The 27,614-nt window shown below is 36.6% G+C and overlaps 1 protein-coding gene across 3 annotated transcripts in view; it reads left to right on the top strand.

The window, feature by feature from the left end:
* The window catches only part of KLHL13 (kelch like family member 13), a 234,818-nt gene that overhangs the window by 117,490 nt on the left and 89,714 nt on the right, over positions 1-27,614 (top strand). Inside the window, exons 1-2 of one of the 3 annotated variants that reach the window (XM_058441794.1) lie at positions 21,123-21,192; positions 22,879-22,944. The exons of the other annotated variants lie outside the window; for them this stretch is intronic. Of the exons in view, the coding sequence (XP_058297777.1) occupies positions 21,152-21,192; positions 22,879-22,944 (107 nt within the window). The 5' untranslated portion in view covers positions 21,123-21,151. Of the gene's footprint in view, positions 1-21,122; positions 21,193-22,878; positions 22,945-27,614 lie in introns of those variants that run through there. 3 annotated transcript variants of the gene reach the window in all.

Below are 27,614 nucleotides of genomic sequence, written 5' to 3'. Positions count from 1 at the left end.
GTGTGATGTTCCCCTTCCTGTGTCCATGAGTTCTCATTGTTCAGTTCCCACCTATGAGTGAGAACATGCGGTGTTTGGTTTTTTGTCCTTGCGATAGTTTACTGAGAATGATGTTTTCCAGTTTCATCCATGTCCCTACAAAGGACATGAACTCATCATTTTCTATGGCTGCATAGTATTCCATGGTGTATATGTGCCACATTTTCTTAATCCAGTCTATCGTTGTTGGACATTTGGGTGGGTTCCAAATTAATAGTATTTCTGATGAGGTTGAGAATACTTTGAGACTATATAAATATCTTATTCCTTATCAGACTTTCAGTATTTCATTTATTGCATCAATATGGAATCATAGTTTCCTATTTTATTCAGTTATAATCCTTGATTTATTTTGATGCCAAGTGGTCTCATATTTGTATGATCCCCTTCAAATTGGTTTATGTATCTTTTTGACAAGTCTCAATCATCCTTCCTTATGTTTGGAGTTTATCTTGTACTTTCTGAGTGCTTCATTACATTCCATTTCATCTTGTACTTTCTCTGCCTTAGCTCTGGAATCAGGCATCATGGTTCCTTTTAGTGGATAATCATATCTCAAACCAAAATCTGTTTGCTAGGAATGCTCATTGCTATTCCAGTATTGCTGTTCCGAGGCCCTTTAGATGGAGAGAGCTAGGAAATATTTGTATACATGTATATACACACATAAATACATATACACATTTATACATATATGTTTATATCTTTATCCATTGAAACCATGAGTTCTCACCAATACCTTCAATTTTAATCCAATACCATAGGGTTCATTCTAGTTTTCTCCCTTTTCATGATTTCACTTCTCAATTGCTAACATTAAGAAACATGTCTCTTATTATTTGACCAGTTGCTTCATATGTAGCCAATGCCCTGTTGACATACCCTTGCCTCCCGACTCTGACTTCCAGAAATCCTGGCTGTAGCTGCCACCTCCCTGCATGAATACCCTCATTTTGTTTGCATTTCACCTTACCACATCAGTCCACCATTGATGTAGTCTTCCTGCAATGACACCTTCCTCATCTTCTCAAGCCCCACAAAGAGTCTCTACAGTGCCGTCTTCATAGGGCATGCCTACTTTGCTTGGCCCCACTAATGGATTGAACTTTTCAGGAAGGGGAAGGGAAGGAACATTTTCTGTACTTTGACGAGTTGTTGCCACCTTTTTCCTTACAACTATGGTAAGGATTACTACCCTTGTACTGGATATTTACTTTCTATTGTTGTAGTTCCTATAAATTCTGCTTTCCTGTGGTCAACATCCACATTTTAAAATTATAATTTATGAGATTTTTGCTTGTCAATTTGAGTCCTTTTCTTCAGATTAATATTAATTTGTTTACTGGTTTATTATTATTACTGGTTTGATTTTTACCTAATAAGGTGTTAAAAATGAGGCATCTGGAAATGAGATGATTTTCACATAATTATAGTATAATTTATAGAAACACTACTGCTTTCTCATAATACTTCTTTTTGTTATTTTTATGTTTTTCATTTAATTTTTTTTCTTTTCACTAACCAAACAAACAGCAGTGATAAATATAAACTATCCGCAAAGCTGGCTTAAAAGAAAGAGTTTTTAAAAAATGAGACAGGATCTCTATGTTGTCCAGGCTGGTTTTGAACTCCTGGCTTCAAGTGATCATCCCACCTTGGCCCTCCAAAGTGTTGGGATTACAGGCGTGAGCCACTACGCCTGGCCAGAGTGAAGCCTTTCATTTTCGAATAGAGGTATTTTAAAAACCTATTGCACAGTAACCTATTCCTGGTTATTTAGGGTTAGGAACATGAGTTCAAAAAGTCTGACTTCCTTAGCATGGCATAGAAAGCTCTTCACATTAGGTTCTCAGATTTCCTTTCTAGCGTCAGTTTCTGCTGCTTCTCATTTTGGTACTCTGTGCTATTACTGTACTACATTATTTTCCCTTCGCCAAGTGTGCCACATTCTTTTGTATTTCTGTGATAGTGTGCGATTACCCAGAAGGTAGATCAAGCACATGCTTGGAACACCGAACAGACATAGGTACCAAACAATGAGGAAGAAAAAGAGTATTTGATGTTTCATGTCATCATCAAGGAAATTAGATCTTTGTTGGACTTCCTTACACTTAATTCATAGTTTAGAATTATTTATTTATATTTTGAAATACATGTGAGGGAGCACCATAGGCTTTTCTGTAATTAAGGCCCCTGTATATTATTTTAGGCCCTTCTCTGTGCCTTTGCTTTTGCTGGATCTTAGCACTGTGAACCCTGCCTCTGAGAGAATTGCATGATATTCCATCTAATAGCATTTTATTTATTTATTTATTTATTTATTTATTTATTTATTTATTTATTTATTGAGACAGAGTTTCTCTCTTGTTGCCCAGGCTGAAGTGCAATGGTGCGATCTCGGCTCACCGCAACCTCTGCCTCCCAGGTTCAAGCAATTCTCCTGCCTCAGCCTCCCAAGTAGCTGGAATTACAGGCATGCAGCACCACGCCTGGCTAATTTTGTATTTTTAGTAGAGACTAGGTTTCTCCATGTTGAGGCTGGTCTCGAACTCCTGACCTCAGGTGATCCGCCCGCCTCGGCCTCCCAAAGTGCTGGGATTACAGGCGTGAGCCACTGCGCCCGGCCTCCATCCCATAGCATTTTATTGCACATCTATCATAACACTTATCACTTTGTATAATAATTTTTAAATCATCTCTCCTGACCAAACCATGAAGTCCATGAGGAAAATGACATCTTCCCATCTAGCCATCTATTTCGTGCATCTAACCCGGTGATTTAGGCAAAGTAGAGATTCATTAAGTGTTGTTAAACTGTATAATTATTGTCTTGTTTATAGATGCAGGTGGTAGCTTTTATAGCAGAGATTAAATTATGTCTCTTCAACTGTTACCGCACTTGATTCACTAGTATCTGTTCGGATAGAATTTGACATGTTCAGGCAGTCCAGTTTGTTAATATAACAAGCTGTTCAGAGAATTGGCAGTGTTCAGAAATAAGAAATCTGAAAAATCTGTAAGATTCTTATGCAACATGATGATTTACTGGAGGCTTTTTTTTTTTTTTTTTTTTTTGACGGGGTCTTGCTCTCACCCAGGTTGGAGTGCAGTGGCACGATCTTGGCTTGCACAATCACTGCAACCTCTGCCTCCCAGGCTCAAGTGATCCTCCCACTTCAGCCTCCTGAGTAGCTGAGACCACAGGCATGTGCCACCATGCCCAGCTAATTTTTTGTATTTTTGGTAGAGACACGGTTTCATCATGTTGCTGAGGCTGGTCTCGAATTCCAGAGCTCCAGCAATCCACCCGCCTCAGCCTCCCAAAATGCTGGGATTACAGGTGTGAGCCACCATACCCGACCCTACTGGTGGCTTTTTCTTCCATCTTGTCCAGTGTTCTGACAATCAGGATTTAGCCTTGTATACTCATGTTCATTCAATTGCATTAGTTCTTTAAAAATCAAAGAATCTTTTCAGTTAGATTTGGATTAGAGTTGTAGGTACTTTCTGATTTGTTCACTTAAAGCAGTTCAAGGAGAAAACAATGAAAAATTCTGTTGTTGGATGGATATCACATTACCACTGGCTCTTTTGCTGCTTAAATATCATCTATCCATGGCCTGCAGGAGCCATAGAATATCTTAACTCATTCGGGTCCTATTACGATAGTCCTGCCCCAGACTACGAAAAGGTTCCAAAGGTCATCTTTTGAGTTTGAAGCCAACTGAGTAGAAAGTTTTCTAATGGCAGTGGTTCCCAGATGCCAGTTAGCTCATGGAAGCTGGTTTGTTATGGATATTGTCACAGGTCTGCAGTGATGTATGAGAAACAACAGTGTAGTGATTATCTACCAGAAAGCTAACTTTATTGATTACAAAGGACCATCCTTTATTCTGGGATTGTTCTTTACACTTTTTGCTTGTCCAAATGCTCTTTTGTCCTTAATTTAATGAAACTAAATTTACAATGGTAATCAAGGACTGTATCTGTATCTTTATATGAAACCCTTGAGACAAGATATGTTTCAGAACTTCTATTCTTTTTGGATTTTAGAAAGGTAACAGTCTGTATATCCTATATTACATAACAGCCCCAGCAGGGTTTGAGGTGACACCCCATAATCAGTTACAGTAATGTTACTGCAGTAAAATATAAGAATATTTATACTAAGGGAGAGAAAAAGCCTGTGGATAGCCTCACGTCAGTTCAGGTCAAGCTTGACTGCCAGATGAGTTCATATCGGTTCAGATTTTGTTGCCAAATGAGTTACAGGCAAGAAAAAATTGATTTCCAAGTGTTTGGATTTTGAAATTGTGGGTAAGGGATTGCCTTTTAAAATGTCCTTACTTTGTAAAATAAAGTTGAGTATCCTATGTAGGACCCCAAAATGTTTTTGAAATTTCATTGGTCCACAAAATCCAAAAGCATGGGAAACAGCCCTTGAAAGCTATTGAAGTGAGTATAACATTACTGTTACACTCATCCTTAGCCAATAATAATTTTCCTCTCTATTTTGTTTGCAAGGAAATACATTGTTGTTGGTTATAATCTTTGGATGTTGTAAAAATCTCCAAATATACTTTTAATCAAAGTAGGTTGAAATTAAGTTTATCTTGTAGCAATTTTAGGACGCTGGGGCAGGAGAGAAGGTTGCAGCCTGAATCCATCCACAATTCCCAGTGATGGACTAGGATTCTCTGATAGGGATGGGTTCTAGCTTGACAAGTCCTCCTGGCTGCATTTGTTTGGCCAAATAGATTAGTGAGGAGATTGGTCTGTTTTGGGTAAGGGCAATGTTAAATACCTACGTGAACTTAGGTTAACTGATTAATCTTTGGCATTTGTAGCTTATGTTTCTATCCATCAGATGGGGTTAACAGTTCCCATCTCACAAGTATAAAATGAGTTAGGAGCTATGGAAGTACTTTGACAATGAAGATCACGTTAGCATATAAAATAATAATCTTAAAGAAGAAGTTATATAGTATGAGCTAATAGAATCAAAACAACACAACTACACAATTCTTGTCCCAGTAAATTTGTCTAGAAAGTAGACTTGGTAAAACAATTATTTGACCTAACTGGGCTAAAATTTGGCTCTTGCTTAAAAACAGTATTTCTCTGTTCTATAATGCCAGTTATTTATTTATTGGCCCTCAGCTTCAGATTCACCATGTGTTGCCTGCTCTGTGAAAATGGACCTGAACCTTTTGTTATTTATTTATTTATTTTTAATAGATTTTTTTATTATACTTTAAGTTCTAGGGGTACATGTGCACAACGTGCAGGTTTGTTGCATATGTATACATGTGCCATGTTGATGTGCTGCACCCATTAACTCGTCATTTACATTAGGTATATATCCTAATGCTATCCCTCCTCCGTCACCCCACCCCCCAACAGGCCCTGGTGTGTGATGTTCCCCTTCCTGTGTCCATGTGTTCTCATTGTTCAATTCCCACCTATGAGTGAGAACATGCGGTGTTTGGTTTTTTGTCCTTGTGATAGTTTGCTGAGAATGATGGTTTCCAGCTTCATCCATGTCCCTACAAAGGACATGAACTCATCATTTTTTACGGCTGCATAGTATTCCATGGTGTATATGTGCCACATTTTCTTAATCCAGTCTATCATTGATGGACATTTGGGTTGTTTCCAAGTCTTTGCTATTGTGAGTAGTGCCGCAATAAACATATGTGTGCATGTGTCTTTATAGCAGCATGATTTATAATCCTTTGGGTATATACCCAGTAATGGGATGGCTAGGTCAAATGGTATTTCTAGTTCTAGACCCCTGAGGAACCTTTTGTTTTTATCTTTTTTTGGTTTTGAACCTTTTGAATGGTTGCTTCCTTTACCACATGACACTGAAGTTTTGTCAGTAGAGGGTACTGGAAAGGCACATCAGGAAGGAAGTACTTTGACAATGGTGACCACTTTAATATATCAAATCATAATTTTGAGGAATAATTATATGGTACAAATTTATATAGTATTTATATGTTCATATAGTTGTTTATATAATATTTATATATTTATGTAGTTGTTATATATAATATGTATAATTTACATAGCATTTATGTGGTTTTGCTTCATGGTTCCCTGTGTGCTTGCTCAGCAGGCTGTTTTTTGAGCATCTTCACCAGTGCTCAGCTTCTTTACCCAGTGGTCGGTAGCTTCTCCTGGTGCCCCCAGAGACAGTTTTATAGCAGAGTATTTCTGGTAGGACACTTTACAGAAGGTGTATTTTGAGCATGTTCCAAAGGGTGGGTTTCTGACAGATTCCAGCTAACGAGCACCACAGCAGCTTCTCTACCCTTCATTGAGCTGTGGCTGTGCCCTCTCCAATAATGTCTGGATCCCAGCCTTGAGCAGAAGTCACTTTCTTTGGTGCTCTCTCTCAGCCCTAGGGGTAGTTGCTCCTGATATCTGTGATTCTTTGATTCTTGTGTTTTTTTTTTTTAGAATCTCTTTACGTATTACTAGCCAATTTCTCATTACTCCAATTTCGTGTTATTCCAACCCTCTGTCATAGTTAATAATTCCTTATGTACAACTCTCCCTGTTCAAATTACTATGTGGTTTCTCTCTCCTGAGTAGACCCAGACAGTTGCAACCAATTAAAGATCTCTCTGAGCCACCATGTATCACTGGCAAGCCAATTCTTAAGAGATGATATCGTTGTATCTGTAGTTGAAAAAATTCAAATATCTTTTAGGGAAATGTCTCAAAATCCAGTGAAGTATAGCTGTTCTTCCCATGGGGTCTCTGTGTACCTATGTATTTGTCTCTCTTTCTCTATCTTCATGTCCCACCACCTTCACTGTGAGTTCTCACTCTTCTCTGCTTCTCCATCTATTTGCCTTCATACACTTAGTTTCCAACCCCAGCATTGCTTTTGGCTTCCCTGCATCTCAATTTCTGTCTTGGTGAGGCAGTGATATAAAAGATCATAAATTAATGAAATCAAGGACATGAAAGTGCTTTGTAATTAGTAGAGTACCATACAAAGTGGTGATATTACTTGTGTTTATTAAATAGTTTTCTCTTCTATGTTTTCAAGTTTTCAATTATGTTTTATTTTAAGAGCTTTGTGGGTGCCTTCAAGGGTACTTACAAACTAGTAAAATAGATACATCAATTCTTAGAATTATTAGACAAGGCTGAATTGCTGGGTGCTAAAATAGGGGAACAAATGAGGAAACAGGAGCCCTGAAAATTAGAATTTAATTGTGGTCTGAGGATTCATGGCTTATTTCCAAGGAGAATCATCTGACCTTGAAGGACCTTAGCTGCAATTTATTAAATGTTTGTGGCACAAATGAGCCTTGCGATACGTACTTTACATATATTCTCATATTGAATCTTTACATTGATCCTTATATTCTTAAATTATTTTATGTCTTAGACTGATTTCAAAATATTTTGTTTGAAGACAGATTTTTGTTCATTTGTTTTATTTTTTAATTGAAACTTACCTCCAGTTGTGTGTGAAAACTCAGTGGCAGTAAAATCTACAAGATAGAACATTATATTTTATGTTGCTTTTCAGGTATTTTCTATTTTCATATTTATTCATGGATACATACATTTTAAAAGATGGTTAAACACTTTTCACCTGAGAACTGGAGTAAATAGATTATATGATAATCTCTATATTGAAAAAGGGAAACGTTTCGTTTAAAAATTGATGACTCAGTCTCTTTTTTTTTTTCCATAAGAGAGCGTGTCTGTAGGCTTCTAGGAGATGGCATACTTTATGAAAAAATGTAGCATACTATTTAAATTAGAGGTGGTTACTCTCTGAATGCAAAGTATCCTGTCAAATCACAGGATGAGTGCATCTCCCAGTGGAAGATGTTGCAAAGTGCAAGTAACTATGAGTCTTCCCGAAAGCATTTGTCTTTATAGCTTGGATTCTATGAGATGCCCACCAAAGACACTTAATCTTTTATCTTACACTTAATCTTTTATCTTAGAAAGTCAAGATGGATGAGTCTTCAGATATATTAGGAACCCTTCTTTAGTTTTGAATATTTTGTGATGAATCCATACTTTATTTTTTTGCAGATGAGACGGAAATGTCCTGTTTCTTTGGCAAATAATATGTGAGCATAGCACATGTAGCTTTTTTTTAAAAAATAGGGTATGATTTGATCAGTGTTTTCTGAAGTATTATGTGCATGCTACTGGTGGTATACGTACCCCTAGAAATAGACAGACTAACACAATTTGAATATATTTGTTACTTATTTTAACGCTGATTAGGAAAAAATGTTTGGTATATCACACTTGTCATTTCTTAGATACTACTGAAGTTAGGACTATGCAGATAACAACACCTCACCCAGACCAAGTGAATTACTGGTGCAGTGTTCAGGCATGCCCAAGAATGTATTGCTGCATTCTTTTCATAGATACAGCAACACTCTACTACCAGAAAATAGTAATATTTAAATATACAAAGTATTTATAACATACATAATTGCGAATTGGAATCGGTTCTGTGCTCTTTTTTTGTTTTGTTGTTGAGGTCAGCAAGGATCAATGGATAAAAATTGAATTTTTAAAAAGTAAAGGTGCAGACTGTGAGGGAAATCTTATTAGGGGATGATTTTGATGAAGTTAGTCACGTAGCTTTAGACAAACTTGAAGACCAAATTTAGCAAACTGTCTGAATCATCTGCTACTATTACAGAAGGACAAACTGCAAAGAAAACAACTATCACAAAAATTTGATGAAAGTATTTGAAATTTGTATTTTCGTAAGTATGATGAGAATGAACCTCTTTCCTTGTATGTCAGATGTGTAGAGACACACGTTCTGGTGTGAAATCTTTCAATCCTGTGCTTTTTTGAAACACAAAGTATGCTATACAAAGTCTACCTGAGAGGTTCCTTAAAAAGTTGAACGTAGAGTTATCATATGACCCAGAAATTCAGAAACTCCTAGGCGTATATCCCCCCAAATTAAAAACTAGTACTCAAACAAATGTACACCCATGTGCAGGGAGGGACTATTCACAATACCCAGAGGTGGAAAGAGCTCAAATGCCCATTAACTGATGGATGGGTAAATAAATTGTGGTATGTACATATAATGGAATACTCAGCCATATAGTATATTAGAAGTACTGATACTAGTACTAATATACTGTAGATAGTGGATGAGCCTCTAAAATATTATGTTAGTGAAAGGAGCCAAGCACAAATGATTAGATACTATATGATTCAATTTATGTGAAATACTAAAATAGATAAATCCATAGTGACAGAATGCAGATGCAAGGGGCTAGGGGCAGGGAGGAGAGAATGGGGAGCAACTGCTTAATGGGTATGGGTTTTATTTTGGAGTTGATTAAAATGTTTCGCAACAAGATGGAAGGGGGTGGTTGCGCAACATTCTGAATGCACTGAATGCCACTGAATTGTTTACTTGATAGGTGCAGCAAACCACCATGGCACACGTATACTTATGTAACAAACCTGCACATTCTGCACATGTATCCTGGAACTTAAAGTAAAATAAAAAATTTTAAAAAATCCCTACTTTTATCTTATGTGGATTTCACCTCAGTAGGAAAAAAAAAACTTACCCAATAGTGTGGTATGTGTGACATTTTATGGGGAATAGGATGATGTTAGGTTGTGCATAAGCATTTCTTATTACAGGAGTTAAGTATGTATTTTTACAGTTGCCTTCTTTTTATGAGAAATTATTAGTTTTCTATTTGCAGTAATAAGTTTTCCTTTAAAGATAAATGTAAGTTTTAAAGAAAAAATAAGAAAGATGGTCCTGATATGACACATGAAGACAGTTCACAAATGAATGAAAAATGGCAACTTCAAAGAGACATTTTGTTTTATGTTCAAGCCAATTAATTTTAATTTTTATTATGTTATTATTATAATTATTATTGTTTTAGAGACAGAGTCTCGCTCTGTTGCCCAGGCTGGAGTGCAGTGGCACCATCATAGCTCATTGCAGCCTTGAACTCTGTGACTCAAGTGATCCTCCTACCTCAGCCTCCCTCACAGGCGTGTACCACTACTCCTTGCTATTTTTTTTTTTTAATTTTTATACAGACGAAGTCTCACTATGTTGTCCAGGCTAGTCTTGAACTCTTCCCACTTCAGCTTCCCAAAGTGTTGGGATTACAGGCGTGAGCCACTGTGCCTGGCCAATTTTTAGTGAGAACATATTGGACACTAGTTGCTGTTGATCAAAGTTGAACGAGATGTGACTTTTGCCTTAGGGAAAACTTTCAACCTAAAGGTGATAAGCCAAATCTATAAATAATTCAAGGAAGAAGCTGAATGTGCCCAGTGAGACTGGAACAGAGGACAGACAGACTGAGGCCAAGACCAGGTACCTGTTTGGTTTGATTACCAGTACCATTTCAGAAAATGCTAGAATAGGCTGCCAGGTGTAGTGGCTCATGCCTGTAATCCCAGCACTTTGGGAAACCGAGGATGGAGGATTGTTTGAGACCTGGAGTTCAAGACCAGCCTGGGCAACATAGCAAGACCCCATCTCTAAAAAAATTTTTAAAAAGTGGGCATTGTGGCAAGCACCTGTAGTCTCAGCTACTCAGAAGACTAAGGTGGGAGGATCACTTGAGCCCAGGAGTTCGAGGCTGCAGTCACCTATAATCACACTACTGCACTCCAGCCTGGGTGACAGAACAAGACCCTGTCACTAAAAACGGGAAGGAAGGAAGGGAAGAAGGAAACAAGGAAGAGGGGGAGGGAGGAAGGAAGATGCTAGGATATATAGGAAGAAATTAAACTAAACTCTATGTACAAGTGCAAACAAAACCCCAACTTAATATTGGCATTCGTGATTGATGGAAAGATGGGAGTTAGTGGGAAACCATTTTAGAGCAAAATTTGCTTTTGAAATTAGAAACAGGGAGCAAAATTACTTAATAAATGCAGCAGGCCAGGCGTAGTGGCTCATGCCTGTAATCACAGCACTTTGGGAAGCCGAGGTGGGTGGATCACCTGAGGTCGGGAGTTCGAGACCAGCCTGTTACACTGTTGGTGGGACTGTAAACTAGTTCAACCATTGTGGAAGTCGGTGTGGCGATTCCTCAGGGATCTAGAACTAGAAATACCATTTGACCCAGCCATCCCATTACTGGGTATATACCCAAAGGACTATAAATCATGCTGCTATAAAGACACATGCACACGTATGTTTATTGCGGCACTATTCACAATAGCAAAGACTTGGAACCAACCCAAATGTCCAACAACGATAGAGTGGATTAAGAAAATGTGGCACATATACACCATGGAATACTATGCAGCCATAAAAAATGATGAGTTCATGTCCTTTGTGGGGACATGGATGAAACTGGAAACCATCATTCTCAGTAAACTATCGCAAGGACAAAAAACCAAACACCGCATGTTCTCACTCACAGGTGGGAATTGAACAATGAGAACACATGGACACAGGAAGGGGAACATCACACTCTGGGGACTGTTGTGGGGTGGGGGGAGGGGGGAGGGACAGCATTAGGAGATATGCCTAATGCTAAATGACGAGTTAATGGGTGCAGCAAACCAACATGGCACATGGATACATATGTAACAAACCTGCACATTGTGCACGTGTACCCTAAAACCTAAAGTATAATAATAAAAAAAGTCCTAGTTTAGCATAGTTAAATATAATACAATTTATTTTCTTGTATTATAGAAGTGCTAAGCACTTAATTTCGTTCCTCCCAAAAAGCCCTGTAAGTGTACATCTTCTCCCTATTTTGCGAATAAGGACACAAGTTCAGAGAGGTTAATTAACTTGCTTAATGTTACACATCAAATTACAAGTTGAGCCAAAATTCAAATATAGGGCCATGTGATTTCAAAGCTCGTAATTTCTCCAATGCCATTTCATTTTTATAGAGTTTTGCTACTTTCATGCCATCTATTAATTATATTATACCTTACTAGGTTTAGAAGAAAAGGGAAGTATAGTAGATGGGAAAAGCTTTTTGAATTGGGGGGTGGTATAGGAAGACGTTAGAAAGCTTTACTTGCATACTGTCAAGTGGTGAAGTTGAAGGAAAATATTGAGGCAATTATCTTTACTTGCTCATATGATATCGGGATTAACTTCATTGTCTCTTGATGTTTCCATAGTTCCTTGAAGCACTATTCCACCTTCATTGATTACACACATTTCCCACCCATGGTAATTAGCTACCATGGACAGTGCTGTAGCTGGTGTACTCTTTTTAGCATGTTCCAAGGGTTCTACCCCAGTCAGTATGTTTAGTACTTTCCTGCAGACATTATCCTCCCACTGCTTAATCGCATGCAAATACTCAATGAAAAAACAAAAAACCCAAACCTCTATGTATTACTTTTCTATTGCTGCCATATCAAATTACTGCAAACGAATGGCCTAAAATGTCATTTTAGGCCATTATCAGTATCTCACTGTGTCGCCCAGGCTGGAGTACAGTGGCATGATCATGGCTCCCTGCAGCCTCGACCACCAGGCTCAAGTGATCCTCCTGCCTCAGCCTCCTCAGTAACTGGGACTACAGGCACGCATCACCACACCCAGCTGCTGCTGCTGCTGCTGCTACTTTCTTTCTTCTTCTTCTTCTTCTTCTTCTTCTTCTTCAACAAGAGCGAAACTCCATCTAAAAAAAAAAAAAGCAACAGATAATGTAATCAAGTTTCATATACTGTGGTCCTTTTTGCCTCTACCTTTTTCTCTCTCAGTAACTTGGCAGTCCTCTGGGCTTCCTCTCCCCCTAAAAATCTCACATTTAAAGGTAGAATAGTAGAGGGCTCGAGAATGTATGCTCTGGAGCTAGACTGCTTAGGTTCAAATTCCAGTTCCAATATTTACACATCGTGTAACCTTAGTCATGTCACTTGATTTTTCTATGTATTCGTTTTATCTTTTGTAAAATGGGGATGTTAATAGTAACTGCATTATAAGGCTTTGGTAAGGATTAAATAAGTTAAATGATTAAATGGGGTAAGCATTTATAACACTGCTTGGCACATGATAAGTGACCAAACAAATGTTAGCCATCATCATCATCTCCAGTCAGTAAATCCTGTCAATTTTGTCTCCTAAAAGTCTTTTTGAATGTCACCCACTACCACTGCCTTAGTTTAAGATATTATGTTGTCACAATTGCAATTGTGCCTTAACTAGTCTTGCACCCGCACCCTCTCTCCTAACCATCCCCTCTGTCTCACTTGGCTGCCTGACATACTCTTGCTTATTCTGAAATACTCAGCTCAGATGTCACCTCTGTGAAACTTTCCCTGATCCTCTGTGCTAGTCCACTTAGGGCTCTCCATGTGCACTTATATCCTTTGGAAAATATCTCATTTATAGCACAGCTTATATATAGTACTGTGACTGTACCTGATGTTCCCTGGGTTGTGTCCACCTTGAAGATGGGAAACTGGGTTTACTTAATTTTGAACTTCCACCGTAAACACAGCCCCTGGTACAAAGTAGATGCTTATTAAATGCTTGGGTGGATTATTGAATGGCCTCTGCCTGTAGAAAGCTAGTTTGCAGTCTTCATTTGGGAAGCTAAGTTGAACACACCTAAGGATAAATAACTATGAACATTGCATAGTAAGTGCTGAAAGAGTTTAGAAAGAAAAGGGGAGAGCTGGGGGTAATCAAATTATACTTCAAAAAGGTAGAGCTTGATTTAGAACTTAAGAATGGGCAGAACTTGTGTGAACAGAGAGGCAGCCACAATCTACTATGCAAAAGGGATGTTTTATGAGTTGAATGGGTGGTGACAGAAAAAAAGAAAAAAAAAAGCCCAGCCTTAGCAAAACAGAGAAGAGACCAGTCTAATTAGGGTGTGTGTATGTGTGTTGATGGGGGGAAGGTATTTGTTGAAAAGTACAAGTAGATCATAACCTGTAAACCGGGTGTGTTCTAAAGATTTATTTACAGATCATTTGTTTGGACATGACACATAGTATACATGGTTTCTAGCCAGCTCAAAATATTGTATTCAACCTACTTAATAGTGAACTATCCCAGGGACAGTGCTCCAGAGCCTGGGAGCAGAGAGTCAGGAAAGGTGTGATGGATTCTGGGCTAGAAGACAGAGTGATAGAGAAAATTGAGATCTGTGGTTCTCCTATGACCCTTTCTGCACCTTTTTTTTTTTTTTTTTACATCTCAGTTTCTCCAAGGGAAAGTTTCTCTATCCCTCAAGGCACCCCATGCTGCTAACTTCCTTGAAACAGAACCCCACCCAAAGTTGCTAGGGCTCTAAAAGGCTCTCTCTCACCTCCAGCCTGCCTCATTCCCTCAGGGCAACAGCTCTTTGCTATTTGAAGAAACTTGACTGAACTCATTCATGCCAATGTGTGAATAACTGATAGCCACCTCATCCTGGCAGCTGTAGTTATTTTAATTTTAACAGCCTTCTTGTTAGCTCAAATGAACCTGTAATTGCTGGAATTTCTGGCACTGGTACAGAGCAAACAATGTGGGAGGGGGGTGAGGATTACAGAGAGAGAGAGAGAGAGGGAGTTTCACTGTAGGAGAAGATATTTTGAGACAGGGAAAGCTTTGGCCAAGAGCTTTGCCTAATTTTCCTTTCTTCTCCACCTCGCTCCCCCAAATTGTTCTTGTGTATTCCTCTTCACAGATTTACTATAGGCTGCAAGTTGTTTATTATTATTTTTTTTAAGAATAACTTCTGCAGCAGTTCTGGGTATGGTGGTACTGTGTTTTTTAGTTGTGTGCAAATCTGGGATTACCTGTAATGGGAAATAGGGTTGAATAGATAAGGTGGGGCTGGGGGTTGAGGTGACCTTGAAAGTGGAGTCTACAAATACACGCATAGAAATAAGTAGTCATGGAAAGTTTTTGAATAAAAGTTTAAGATGATGAAACCAATAAAGGAGGCAAAATTAATGATACATTTTGAATTAGAAATGATGGAATATTATGTTTACTCTTGGCTTGGGATTGGTTTATACAGAATCGTATTTCTGGTTACCATTTTTCATGGTTCTGGGCATTCACCTTTAATTGTTAGTGTCTCTCTCCTTGGCTGTCTGTTCTCTGTGGCTCCTGAGCCAATCTTCCTTCAGAATTAATTGCTCCTAGAAGCTTTTATGACTTTTGTATTACCAACTAGCACATAAGGGCTTATACATTATGTTTTTGTGTCCCAAAATTCAAGTCTAATGTTAGCAAAACACAACTCTCATTTATAAGACTTTTTTTTTTTTTTTACTTTTTAATGAAAATTTCCAGCCTTTCCAAACATACCCCAAAAACACACTGGAGATAGTGGTTAATGATCTGCATCAGTTAGCCCTCAGAGCTGCAGGAACCTCCACACCCACTCCCTAACCTATGCATGTTAAACCATGTTGTAGATAAGTTCTTCCCTTTGGGGAACCCCATTGTCTCTTATTCTTTATATTGTTCATTATGTAAATATTCTTGATATTTCTCCTCCACCAGTCTGCACAAAGGAGAAGCCAGAAAATGGGGTGAGAAGGGGATTTGAGACATTTCCTTAAGCCTAAATTATAATTCTCTCATTGGAACAGGATTCATAGATCTTTAATCAAATATGTTTATTTTTCTCTGTTTTGAACGTTAAGAGGGCTTGTTCGCATTGGGCCCTCTTGTGTGTCATTTGTATATTTTGCTCTTGACTGCTCAGCATACCATTTACATTACCAGGTATTGGTGATGTGCAGTGACTTGCTTGGTTGAATTTGCTATTTCATTTTTTGCTCCATGTAGTGGAGCAGTGATTGTCAAAATTGGATTTTGTGGTTTACTCTTTCATTATCACTTGTTGCAATAGTAATTTAATAGGATTTAACAGTCCAAAGAATATACTTTTTGTCCTTTTCATTTACCAGTCCACAAAATGACTGCTTTTAGGAGATATTGTTTCATTTTTCAACATTCCCTGGCCTAGCCGGTGACAAACTAATAAAATGCATTCCTTTGCTTTACCAACCCTATCTTGACTTAGAAAACTGATTACTGACATTTCCCTTCCTTATGGTAGTTAAGTGTTTTCCTTATTCAGTTCAGTTCAGCAGTCGCCTATTGATCCATTCACACCCCCATCCTCATTCATCTATCATAAAGTTATTATATACCTACTATGCTGGGCACCCTGCCAGGCACACATAGGGTCTGTCATGCAAACTTCAAAAGGAGCCATTTAGGTATGCTATGTGCAGTTGTAACATTTTATTTTTTCTTATGATTCAAATCTTAGTTTTGGAAGGAAAAGGTCCTTTAATGATTTCTTATTTAATTATCATCAGAAAAGTGTGGTTAGGCATGGAGGAGGGAAGAACCTACCTCTGCTGGCTTGATTTCACCAAAATCGCCTCCTATAATTGGGTTACTATGTGACAGGCACTGAGTTAGGTATAATACAAACATAAGGAAGGCCCAACCTCAGTTCTCAGGAATTTTTAGTCTAGGGAGACATAGAAGCAGTTTTAACCCAAAGAGAGAGGAGCTATAATATTCAAAGTACCACAGGAGGGTAGCAAACCCATTACCTGCATCTTCTAAGGGATGTGAGGGAAAGTTTCACTGAGGGAGGTTTGCTTGAACACTTAAGCATGACTAGAAGTTTGCTTGGTAGAGTAGAAGGGCAGGGAATTCCAAGTGGAATCAGATGTGAAGTCACTGAGGCATGAAGGAGTATGACATGTTTGAAATGTATGCCAAGAAATTGCCAATTAATAGATGAAAGAGAACTCTGTGGAATTGGCATTGGGAAGATATTTCTGGTACAGGTATAGGTTGATCATTTATGTAACTTTTGTCATATAGCTATTCTGTAGCTTCCATTAACTATTCCTTACTTCTCCCCTCCTCCAGCCATTTATGTGAAGACCTTTTTTTTTTTGGAGGGGAGGTGTTTAGGAGTCATATTTGTAGTTTTCCCTTAAAATAGATATTAATATAAATATTAATACAATACAGAGGTGACTAATAAACACCAAATTAGGTATCAGGAGACCTGGCTTATTGTTTTCCACTTCTCTCAGCGGCTATGTCACTTGAGCCAAGGCATTTAACAGCTCTGTTTTTTCACGAGTAAAATGGGAATATTAATGCCTGCATTGGCTACCTCAGGATCAGGTTGAAAATGAAAATGAAACTGTTAAAAATAAAGAGGTATAATAAACTCTTTTACTTGGAATTCTGCTGTCTGAGGTTAAACTGACGTTTAAAGCAAGTAAAATACTTTGTGGAGTATCTGGATAGAAAAATTAGGTTGGAAAACAATTCTTACTTCCTCATTAACCCTCTATGTCTGCCCTTTAGTCTTTGAAATGTCATTTAGCTTATTTCTATGTTTCCAAACTAACATGATAAAAATTTTAAACTTCCTAATGTTCTGGCATGTATATCTTGGCCCTTTCAAATTCTCAGTGTAACTATTAAATAGCAATTGATTTAAGATTTAGGTGAGTAAAATATAAGTTGGTATATTTCATTGTCAATCTTGAATAATTCATACCTATTAAGTAGTTTGAATTACTAATGAGATACTGTCTATCATTTCTTGTTCCATATGGTGGTAGGACACAAGTTTTGTTCCATTTTAGAAATGTATAAGAGGGTCCTGATTCATTCAATTAGGATTGGGAGGTTATGAGACTTTGGCCTTCTGCCTTCTTTGCCATTTTTCCTAATTCAGTGACAATGCAGGCAGCAGTTATTAGTAGCAGCAAATGACATTTCCATTCATTTTATTTCCTTTGACCCCCATTTCCCCCATTAGATTGAGTGGTAATCTACTGAAATCTGATAAATCACTCGAAATATGAACTTCTAGACTATAGGAGTATGAGCAATTGCTTCCAATATAAATACGCCTGGCTAACCCTTCTTTAGATCAGTGGTTCTCAAAATCTATCACTATGGATATTTCAGCAGGACAGAAAATTCTGTAAACCACTTAAGTCATCCTGCTCTGAACCATCTTACATACATCAGAAGAAAGGGAAAGACTACTGCTATGGATGAGATAACGCAATGATATTTTAAATGGAATGTAACTGAATTATTTACACTAGACTAGTATTGATCCTGTAATCATAATCACTAATATTATATGACACCTGTGGAATTCCAAGAGATAGTTACCCCTCTTCCCTTTCTGCCCTTGCAACTTAGAGATGAACTAGTTTTGTGAATTTGGATAAAACACCTATTCTAGTCAAAATATAATATAAAATGGTTGTTGAGATTTTTCCACCAGGCCCTAAGGAAACAATCTGTCAATCTGTCTGTTTTTCACAGAACTAAATGAGGAAATGGTCTGCCTTATTTTCTCTTTGTTTTAAAATCTATGGTGCCATTGATACCCGGTTTTAAAACATTCTTCTGAAGGTGCTGTTGATTAAATCTTTTTAATGTCCCCCAAGTACTGCCTGTTTTTGAAGATTATTTGGAAAATGTGGCGCATTCACCAACTCACATTCTCCTCTTATTCTGTACTTGCTTTTTTTTCCTTATAAATTAGTGGAAAGGCAAGTGGTCAGTTTTTTCACTCAATAAAAAGGAAGGAATGTGTAGACAGCTTTTATCTGGGAATGCTTTAAGTCATTGAGAGAATATTTTTAAGTGTTAACTACTTTTTGACATTATTGGCAGAATCTTTTAATCCGTTTTAACATAAAACGGTTGACTAAGATGGAAAGATTTTTATTGTTTACGTGAAAGAAATCACCATGGTTTTTGCATCATTGCATAAATCTAAGAGATTGTGCATACATAAAAAGGATGAGACAAAGCTGAATGTTAAGTGCCAAAATCAACGAAAGCTTGCATACTTACTGGGTATTTGACACTGAGCATAATGGAATGTGGTTCCACAGAGAGAGAATACTAAATATTTACACCCAAGGACATGTTTCTCTGATAGTTTCTTATCCTAATCTCCTAGCTAACATTATTAACCCTTTTTGAAACACCTCTTTCTTACACTTATATTTCCTCCTATTAAAGCTCACCATTGGAGATTCTAAACCTTCTATACCCAAGCACCTACACTTACCCACTCATTCTTTTTGAGATCTTCATGAATTCCTTTTGTTTATTATATGGATCTTTAGGTGAATTATCTTGGTTTACTATGAGTAGTAAAGCACAATCACAATTTCTCTCCACTTACAGCTCTATTTTTCCAAAGGTCACAGCTCCATCATTCAGCTCTTCTGTCAGTATCCCTTTCTCATTGATTCCCTGGAATTTTTGAACCAGGGCTGTGAGGTATACAGCCAGCAATGTTGCATAGTACGTTAGAGCTGCTGCTCAATACAGGTCTATCTCTCTTCACAGTTCATGTTTGTTCCTTTTCAGGCTCAGAGTGGTGAAGGAAGTTACAAAGATTAGCGTGCACTATGGAGTCTGGGAGGTGGGCTTTCAGGGACCTGCTTGCTGATTCAGAGGCTCTGACCTTTGCCTTAGTGTGATTTTCTTACCATCCTCTTTTATTTTGTGGGCAAAGGATCAAAAAGATTTCTTCAACATTGAGTGCTAAACATTAGCAAGAATGCATGGTTTCTGGTCCCTGTAATGAAAGAATATTTTTAAAACCATAGACTCAAATTACCATGGAAGATATCACAGAAACAAATGGAATTTGAGCTGGATCTGGAAGAATGGGTTGAGTTCAGGAAAGTGGAGTGGGGAAGAGATTTCATGCAAGAGGGACCTCTGGAGCAAAGGTGAGAAAGAACAAAGAAAGCTTTTGAGACAGAGAACTGGAAGTTGGTGTTATGATTTACTACAGTAAACTGGAAGAGTAGGTTGGCCGGTATGTACTGAGTTCTTAGTGCTAGGCTTAGTTACTTAATTATTTGATTGATCTACTCATTCAACAGATTGTTTCTCATAGCCCACAGGATAAAATCCAAACCTGTTTTCTGGCATGCATGATCTTCCGTGATGTGGTTTCTGCATACCTTAAAATCTACTCCACTCAACACTATGTACCCACTTTTCAGTAATATTGAACTCTTTTCAGTCATATCGAAGAATTTGCTGATCCCTCCAACATGTTGTATTCCTTCACATGTTTCTTTCTTTGCACAGGCTATTTCTTCTAGAGTTCACTTGATGTATGCTTCATTCTTCAGCCTCAGTTGCAACGGAATTTTTGTTATTCCTCTGCTGCTGTAGAATGCTAGGCTTATATTACTAAAGCTTCTACACCATATTTTGTATTGTCAGAATACATGCCTGCTTCCCGCACTCAGCTTATGAGCTTCCTGAGGGCCAGGGATTGTGTCTGGTTCACCTTTACATCCACACCACCCAACGTAGTACCTAACATGTAGCCAATTCAATAAATACATACTTACTGAAAAAATATTCATTGATCATTTACTTTACATCATGTGTAGTTTTATTTTTAAAAAGCCATCTAGATGGAATGGGATTGACAGATTGAAGATGGGCAATGCAGGGAGATGAGTTATATGTATTTTTCGAAGTAGCTCATTTGTTTAAAAAAAACAGTAGGGGCTATATTCCTGGGAGATTGATAAAGAAAAAAAGATAGGACTTAATGACTGGCAACTATGGGCAAGAGAGAGGGAAGAATTAAAGATAATAAAAATTAAGATAATATAACAAATAGCAGGATAGTGACCCTTAAAAAAATAAGGTTACTTTCAGGTAAGCATGTTTTTTTTTCTAAGTCAGAGTTCCTGGTGTTAGTATTTGTCTCACTCCACCTTTGCTCTAAAGATGAACACTTTGTTCCTGTTCAGTTTACCGGAACTAAGCTCAAGATATATGTGCTTCTCATTTTCATATCTGGCCAGCAGTTTAGATATGAAATATAAATAGTTCAACTACACTGACTACAATTTCCTATCAAGGGAAGGTATGCAGTACATAGGTTTTTTTTTTTTTTTTTTTTTTTAAATATATAAAGCCTGTTTTTGCTTTTGGGAGCTACAACTGACGTGTTATACCAGGCAGATGCACTGGGGTGCGCTACTATGTAGCAGAGCCTAGCTGTGCATCACAGCTCTTAACTTTAAAACTCCAGAGAATTTGATGAGAGAGGGATCCACAAGAACATGACAAATGATGAGAGTTCAAACCTTAAGAGAAAAATGGGCTTATTGGTAAGAGACCTTTCTTTTCCTTTATTTACTGCTGTTACTTATTCATTAAAATAGCAAGCCTGTTATTTCCATATGTGGCTGTGAAGCGATATACAAAAATCAATTTTAGATGTATTGTAGAATTCAGGAGACATATTGGTAACCATGCAAAAATCATAGGAAGCATGTACAAAGCTTAATTTTGAATAAGATTTCTAAGGGAATTTTATTTTACTTCAGACTGTGTTATAGATTTATTTATATAGTTTAAATGTAATGCAGGTAAGAAATATCTCTATATACATATATTTAAAAAGTTAAAATAAAGAATAGTGACTTATGTAGAAATACATAATTTCACTCAGTTGCCAGAAGGTGGCATATCAGATTTTTTTAAATGCACAAAGAAAAGGAATAATATTAATAGGGATATAAAATAAGCTGTATTTAAAGACATTTTGATGCATTTTAAAGCAAAGAAATAATATAATTATTATTTTTTGGTAGGGCTTAATTGTAAAACATGACAGATATGAATTTGACCTATTATAGCTTTTTATCATTCAACAATAATGTTTATGTGTATAGCATTTTAAAAGTATACTTTCAAATAGTACTGTCATTAAGGAGATGCTGTTTTGAATTTATCATTCAAAAAAATAAAATATTTTCCACCTACTTTTTTTCATAGGAAGTTATTAGATTTAGTATCACATTTTGGATAAGGTCTTTGTCAAGGTCTTTCTAAAGATATTATTAAACTATGACTTTGATATAGTTATGGATTTAATAATGCAGTAGTGCTTGTGAGATGACCCAGAAAAAACCAAGACAGTTTATTTTGAAAAAAAGTGAGATAAGGCTAATACTTACTTGCTATATGCTGATAACAACTTAAATGAAATAAATGGAAATAAATGAAATTTTATATTAGAGCTCATCAAACATTTGCCAGCATACTTTAATTTTTTAAGAGAGTTGACTGTCAACAGCCTATACTGTAGTGCTTCTGTAGTAGTCTCTATTTTTAAAACTGGATTTCTGAGGCAGTACCAGAAGTATGTCTATCCAACGTTGCTTTTTGTATTAGCACAAAAGAGCTAGATATATGACAGAACTTAACAAAAACCAAATCTTCTGGTTAGGAGACAGTATATCTATTTATGTGTTTTTATTAATTACAAGCAGTATGAAAATAAAAAAAATTGATAGTAAATGAACCTAGAAGAACATTAGCCATCTGTTCTCTGAAAGCTTCTAATATGTGTCATTTGCTTTCAGGTTTTTATGGCAAAGAAGTATATCAGCAAAGAATTGACCTTTAGGCTTAAAAAGCTACAAAATGACAAATTATTCCAAGGGGCGAGTATATATTTACTGGAAAAGTGTCTCCTTGTGTCCAAATTTGGCTAGTTTAGTCTTTTAGATCAACTGCCAATAATTGTTATACTTAATGCCAATCTTTATTCCAGACTTTCTGAGACATTAAGAAAGCTTCTAAAAACAATCTTATGGCTTTCTAGTTAAGGGTTTTTAAAAGTTAATTTACATAGTTTAAAATTGTTCTGTGTGGTTTTAACTGTTCAGGATTTATAAATATGTTTATTAATTTACAGCTAAAATGCTGTCAGTGTATGCTTTGAAAAATTTGAACTAAATATAATAAAACCACGATTAACCGGGTTTCTTTTTGCACTCCACTTTCAGGAGACGGAGGCAATTGTCATTAAAACAAGCCGATTTCAAGGATATATTCAAAAAATCAACTTCAGGGTATGTCCAGGGGTCTACATTTTTCCTCACTTTTTTTTTTCAGTGCGAATTGGTTTTCATGAAAGACCCTGAGAATACTAGAAGACAGTTATCAAGTATAGTTACAGTAATGTCTAGGGCACTGTGTTTATTAGGAAAAAAATATGTAAATCATGCTGTTAAAAATGCCACACATCATTGTATTGTGCCTTATATTTTCCAACACGCTTTCACAAACATAAATTACTTTGGTTTTCATGACAACACTGTGAGACGGGCAAGGAAAGCAGCATTTTCCCCATTTTACAGATGGGGGAAGATAACACTGGAGGTCAGAAAGCTAATCAGGGACGCAGCTGCAGTTGGACCACAGATGCCTAGCTCTGTACTCTTCTGCCTTCTTCCTCATGGAAAAAGTTTGAAACAAGTTTTTAACTTTTTAATCTGTATTACATAATCAAGCTAATTTGTTTTCTAATTGTTGTACCTCACAGTTTCCCACTTTGCATCTGTCTGTCTGCCTCTGCGCCTGTCTGCCAGCTGGAGACCTTACTTTCAGACTGTCCCAGACCTAGAAGGATCTGGAGTGTGGGAGGGCAAGATAATGGCTGTACAGTTTGCTATGACAACTGGTGTTGAGCGGCCAGTGTTCATATGCTAAGGAAGGCCAGGGACTGAGAAAGAAGACAATCTTACTATAGCTAAGGGATATTCAGCAGGGGTTAGCAACCTTGACTTTAAAGCAGTGTTTCTCTAATAGTTTAGTAGACCTGGTGTAATAATCAGCTGTAGTACTTGTTGGGAATGCAGAATACTGGGCCCCACCTCCAGATATCTACATTTTAAATAATCACCTCATGTGATGCTTATGCACGCTAATGTCTAAGCACGTCGGCCTTAAAGGTAAAGAACTTTTCTTTTGGTATATGTATTGCAGCATAAAGAAAAGAGCCACTTTTCTCTCAGCAACTTCTGTGTTCCATGTCCAACCATATTAACCAGGGCAGTGGGGAGCAAGGGGCAAGCAAGAGTGATGAATGACGGATGTTATTTGCACACATTGCTGGATGTACATCTGAAGCATGTCACAATAGCTACTGTTCATTGTGGTGACTTTGACGTATTTTATAAAGGTTTGTGTCTATTTTAGACATGAAGGGCAGAAAGATTTCTGCCAAAAGGTGAAAAATAATTGAGTTTTGATATTTTAATAACATCTCCCAGTTGTTTTTACTGTAAAGTAATTTTAAAAACTGTATAGCAAACTAGGCTATTCAGGGTTCTGGTAGTTAAGGGTTTACTGTAACAATGTATTTACACTAATTTGTGTTTCCTATGTGTATATCTAGTCTGCCTGATTAGATTATAATGGTCTTGTGGCCAGGGATCGTGTGTTCTTTCGTGTATTTGTAACATATAGCAAAGTCATAAGTTATTGATACTTATTGATGACTGAAATAACTCACTCAGCATGTATCTCCTTTCTAGGGGTTTTGGGCTAGGCAGAGTAAGTTGATTGATTTCATTTGTGAAGTTGAAGGAGACAATCTTACACTGTCAGTAATGCTTAATATACTAAGAAGTTTTCAGTTGAAATAAATGCATTTTAGTTGACAGATGTGAAAGTGTGGTCCTAATTAATAAATGTGCTTTTTCCCTGTTTAGAGTATCCATTCAAGCTCCATCTTGCCTCTTCACCCTTTTTGGAATACATGTTATGTTGTTCTGTGCTTTACAAATCTGAATCTGAAAGATTGATATTTCTAGAAACCCCTAAACATAAATATTTTTGTTTAATTTCTGAAAAGTATCATAGAAATTTAAACAAATGGCTAGACCCTGTAGTGGAAGATTCATAAAAATGCTCAAGTGTCTCTGACTTAAATCAAGCTGAATAAGGAATGAATGAATAAATATATGCTAGCTAAAGGGAAAATGTATTTTACTCAGTGTTATGTAGCTTCAGAATTCTATGAGAACTGATTGATTATTTAAAACATATATTTGATTTTGAAGACATGAAGTGGTTCTGAACTTATTAGTTGAAGTAGACAGACATAGAAAGGAAGTCAAGAAACCCAGATTTAGATTACCTCTAGCTTAAATCTAGATTCAACCTAGAAGATGAATTCTGTTTTTATTCAAAGTGGAATTTACTTTAGTTAGTAATAGAGCATGAGATAAAGGAAAAGAAATGATTTCCCTTTCATTGGTTAGCCATTGCATCCAAATAATAAAGCTAAACCTAATGCCAAAACAAGCTGTGATTATTTTACAACACATGAACACTTGATGTGGCATGTGCTAATGATGTTGTACATCATAGGATTTTAATTGAATTTCTGTTTGCAGGCATAGCAATTTTAAATTACATACTTTTCAGCTAGAGTCTACAATTTAGACCTATGACCATACACTTGGCATCTTCCAGTATAACTGTCTCTGTACTCTTTAGTTGTTTGTAGAATTTAAAATCGCTAAAGGGAAGAATTCTAAATTGGAAAACCAAAAGGATCTGGAAATAGTCATGAAAATAGAAGTATTGACCAGGTTGCTAAGTCTCTTGGATAGTGGCATAGTGGGCAAATAACATTACCATAAGGACATCTTTAAGAAAACTGTTGGGTTTCGTGTTATGGCAATGGGTCACAAGTTTCAAGTTTGAAATTGAGCCTTTTTTGAAGTGTAAGATTTTCTCATTCATTATTTGGTCAAAACCTTTTATTTTTAGACAACAATAGTTTCTGTGGGCATATGTATATGAAATTCAGTTTTAATGATTAAACCTAGGAAATGGTAAAAGTTAAAGCAATTGAATATAAATGGCTCTTTCTCATAGAAAATTTAAATAGTGTTAAATAGTCTTAGTCATTGGGATTAGCTTTCTGTGAAAGTGCTGCTGGTTAGCAAAACGTTATTTTGATTACTCTGTAAGTATTTTTAACCGATATTTATAAATAGGAGGAGGAAGAGATTGGGTAATCAGGTAATCTTCTAACCTCATTTTTGGTTATAACATTTATGATGCATATGTGAATGTTATAATAACTTTTTAGATGTAAATATACATTTTTCAAGGTAGTAGTACTATTTCATTAATTTAAAATTGGGATGTTGAAGGAAATATACTCTTCTAAAGATCTTTCAGAAATTCAGACTTTTATAAAAGTATAGGTATTTCTGAAATAATATAGAATATGGCAAATGTTGAATTTGTTTAACTGGCATGTCTTTTGAGATTTGGTATGTGATGTGTTTATTACTGAAAAATTTTTCAACTATCCTAAATAAACATTGTTAGAAGTTGTTTATTCTTACCAAAATAGTGCAGGATTTACAAATATAAAGATTGCAGTATTCCTTACATTGTCTTCATGCCACTTTGGCAGTGTTGCTTCTATATTTGATGCTACCAAAATTAAAAAAAATAAGTGAAACTATTTGGAAAGCTTCATATGAATGTATTTTCATTCAGTAGAGCCATATTCTTAACTGTTCAGTTGCACTGTACATTTTAAGTGGCTTTTTATTTTGATAAGTTTACAGATTCAATCAGAAAAGCTAACAATAGCTTGACTATTTTATTTACTCAAAGTAGTTTAAGGAGATAGGAAGTTGCTGAGAGATGACTAAACGGGTGAGTGATCACTATTTCAGGTGACAGAGATATTTTTATTGGAATATTTATTTTATTTAAGAAAGTATATATAGATATATTCTGGATGATTTCCTTTAATATATGCTTATTTTTAATAAAATAGTGTGTTTCTACATATTTTTTCATTTTAAGGAGATTATAGCCTAAAATTATCGAATTAACAGATAAATATCCCTCTTGACCTCTGCTTTTGGTAATAGCAGGTTTAACAACAGTGTTTTAAAAATCTTTCAGGATATATTCTGGCTTCAATATATAATTCTGATTTTCACTCCTCTGCTTATAAATTTCCCTTTCAATTTACTCAACAAATACTTACTGAGTGCTTTCCAATGGGCCAGGAATGGTGCTGGATTAGGAAGATACAAAGATTTAGGATTTCCTTCTTGAAGGACACATAGGAATTTGGGAAAGACATCTTGGGCAGATGAAGTAAAATAGCTGTAGCACAGGGTGTGGTAATAGCATGGCCTCTTTTTGGAGCATTGGATATATTACCCCTACTGATGATGATAAATCGTCTCTCTGTATTGCTCTTACCAAACAATTTAAAAATGGTAATCTAAAATCACATATGTAAATAGTACATAGTATATATACTTAAAAACCATGGATTTGCCAGGTGCAGTGGCTCACGCCTGTAATCCCAGCAATTTGGGAGGTCGAGGCAGGCGGATCACCTGAGGCCAGGAGTTCAAGACCAGCCTGGCCAACGTGGTAAAAACCCATCTCTATTAAAAATACAAAAAATTAGCCGGACATAGTGGCGCATGCCTGTAATCCCAGCTCTTCGGGAGGCTGAGGCAGGAGAATTGCTTGAACCTGGGAGGCGGAAGTTGCAGTGAGCCAAGATCGTGTCACTGCACTCCAGCCTGGGCTACAGAATGAGACTCTGTCTCAAAAATAAATAAATAAATAAAATAAAATAAAATAAAATAAAAACCATTGATTTCCACTACCACAACCCCAAGCATACACAAACATCCTGGATTGGAGTTTAAAGCATTTTTTTTTTTTTTTTAAACAGATGGGA

This window comes from Hylobates moloch, unplaced genomic scaffold (genome assembly GCF_009828535.3).
Source record: "Hylobates moloch isolate HMO894 unplaced genomic scaffold, HMol_V3 SCAFFOLD_7, whole genome shotgun sequence".
Lineage (NCBI taxonomy): Eukaryota > Metazoa > Chordata > Mammalia > Primates > Hylobatidae > Hylobates > Hylobates moloch.
The sequence above is the reverse complement of the archived record's forward strand: the minus strand, read 5'-3'. Positions and strand labels throughout refer to the sequence as shown.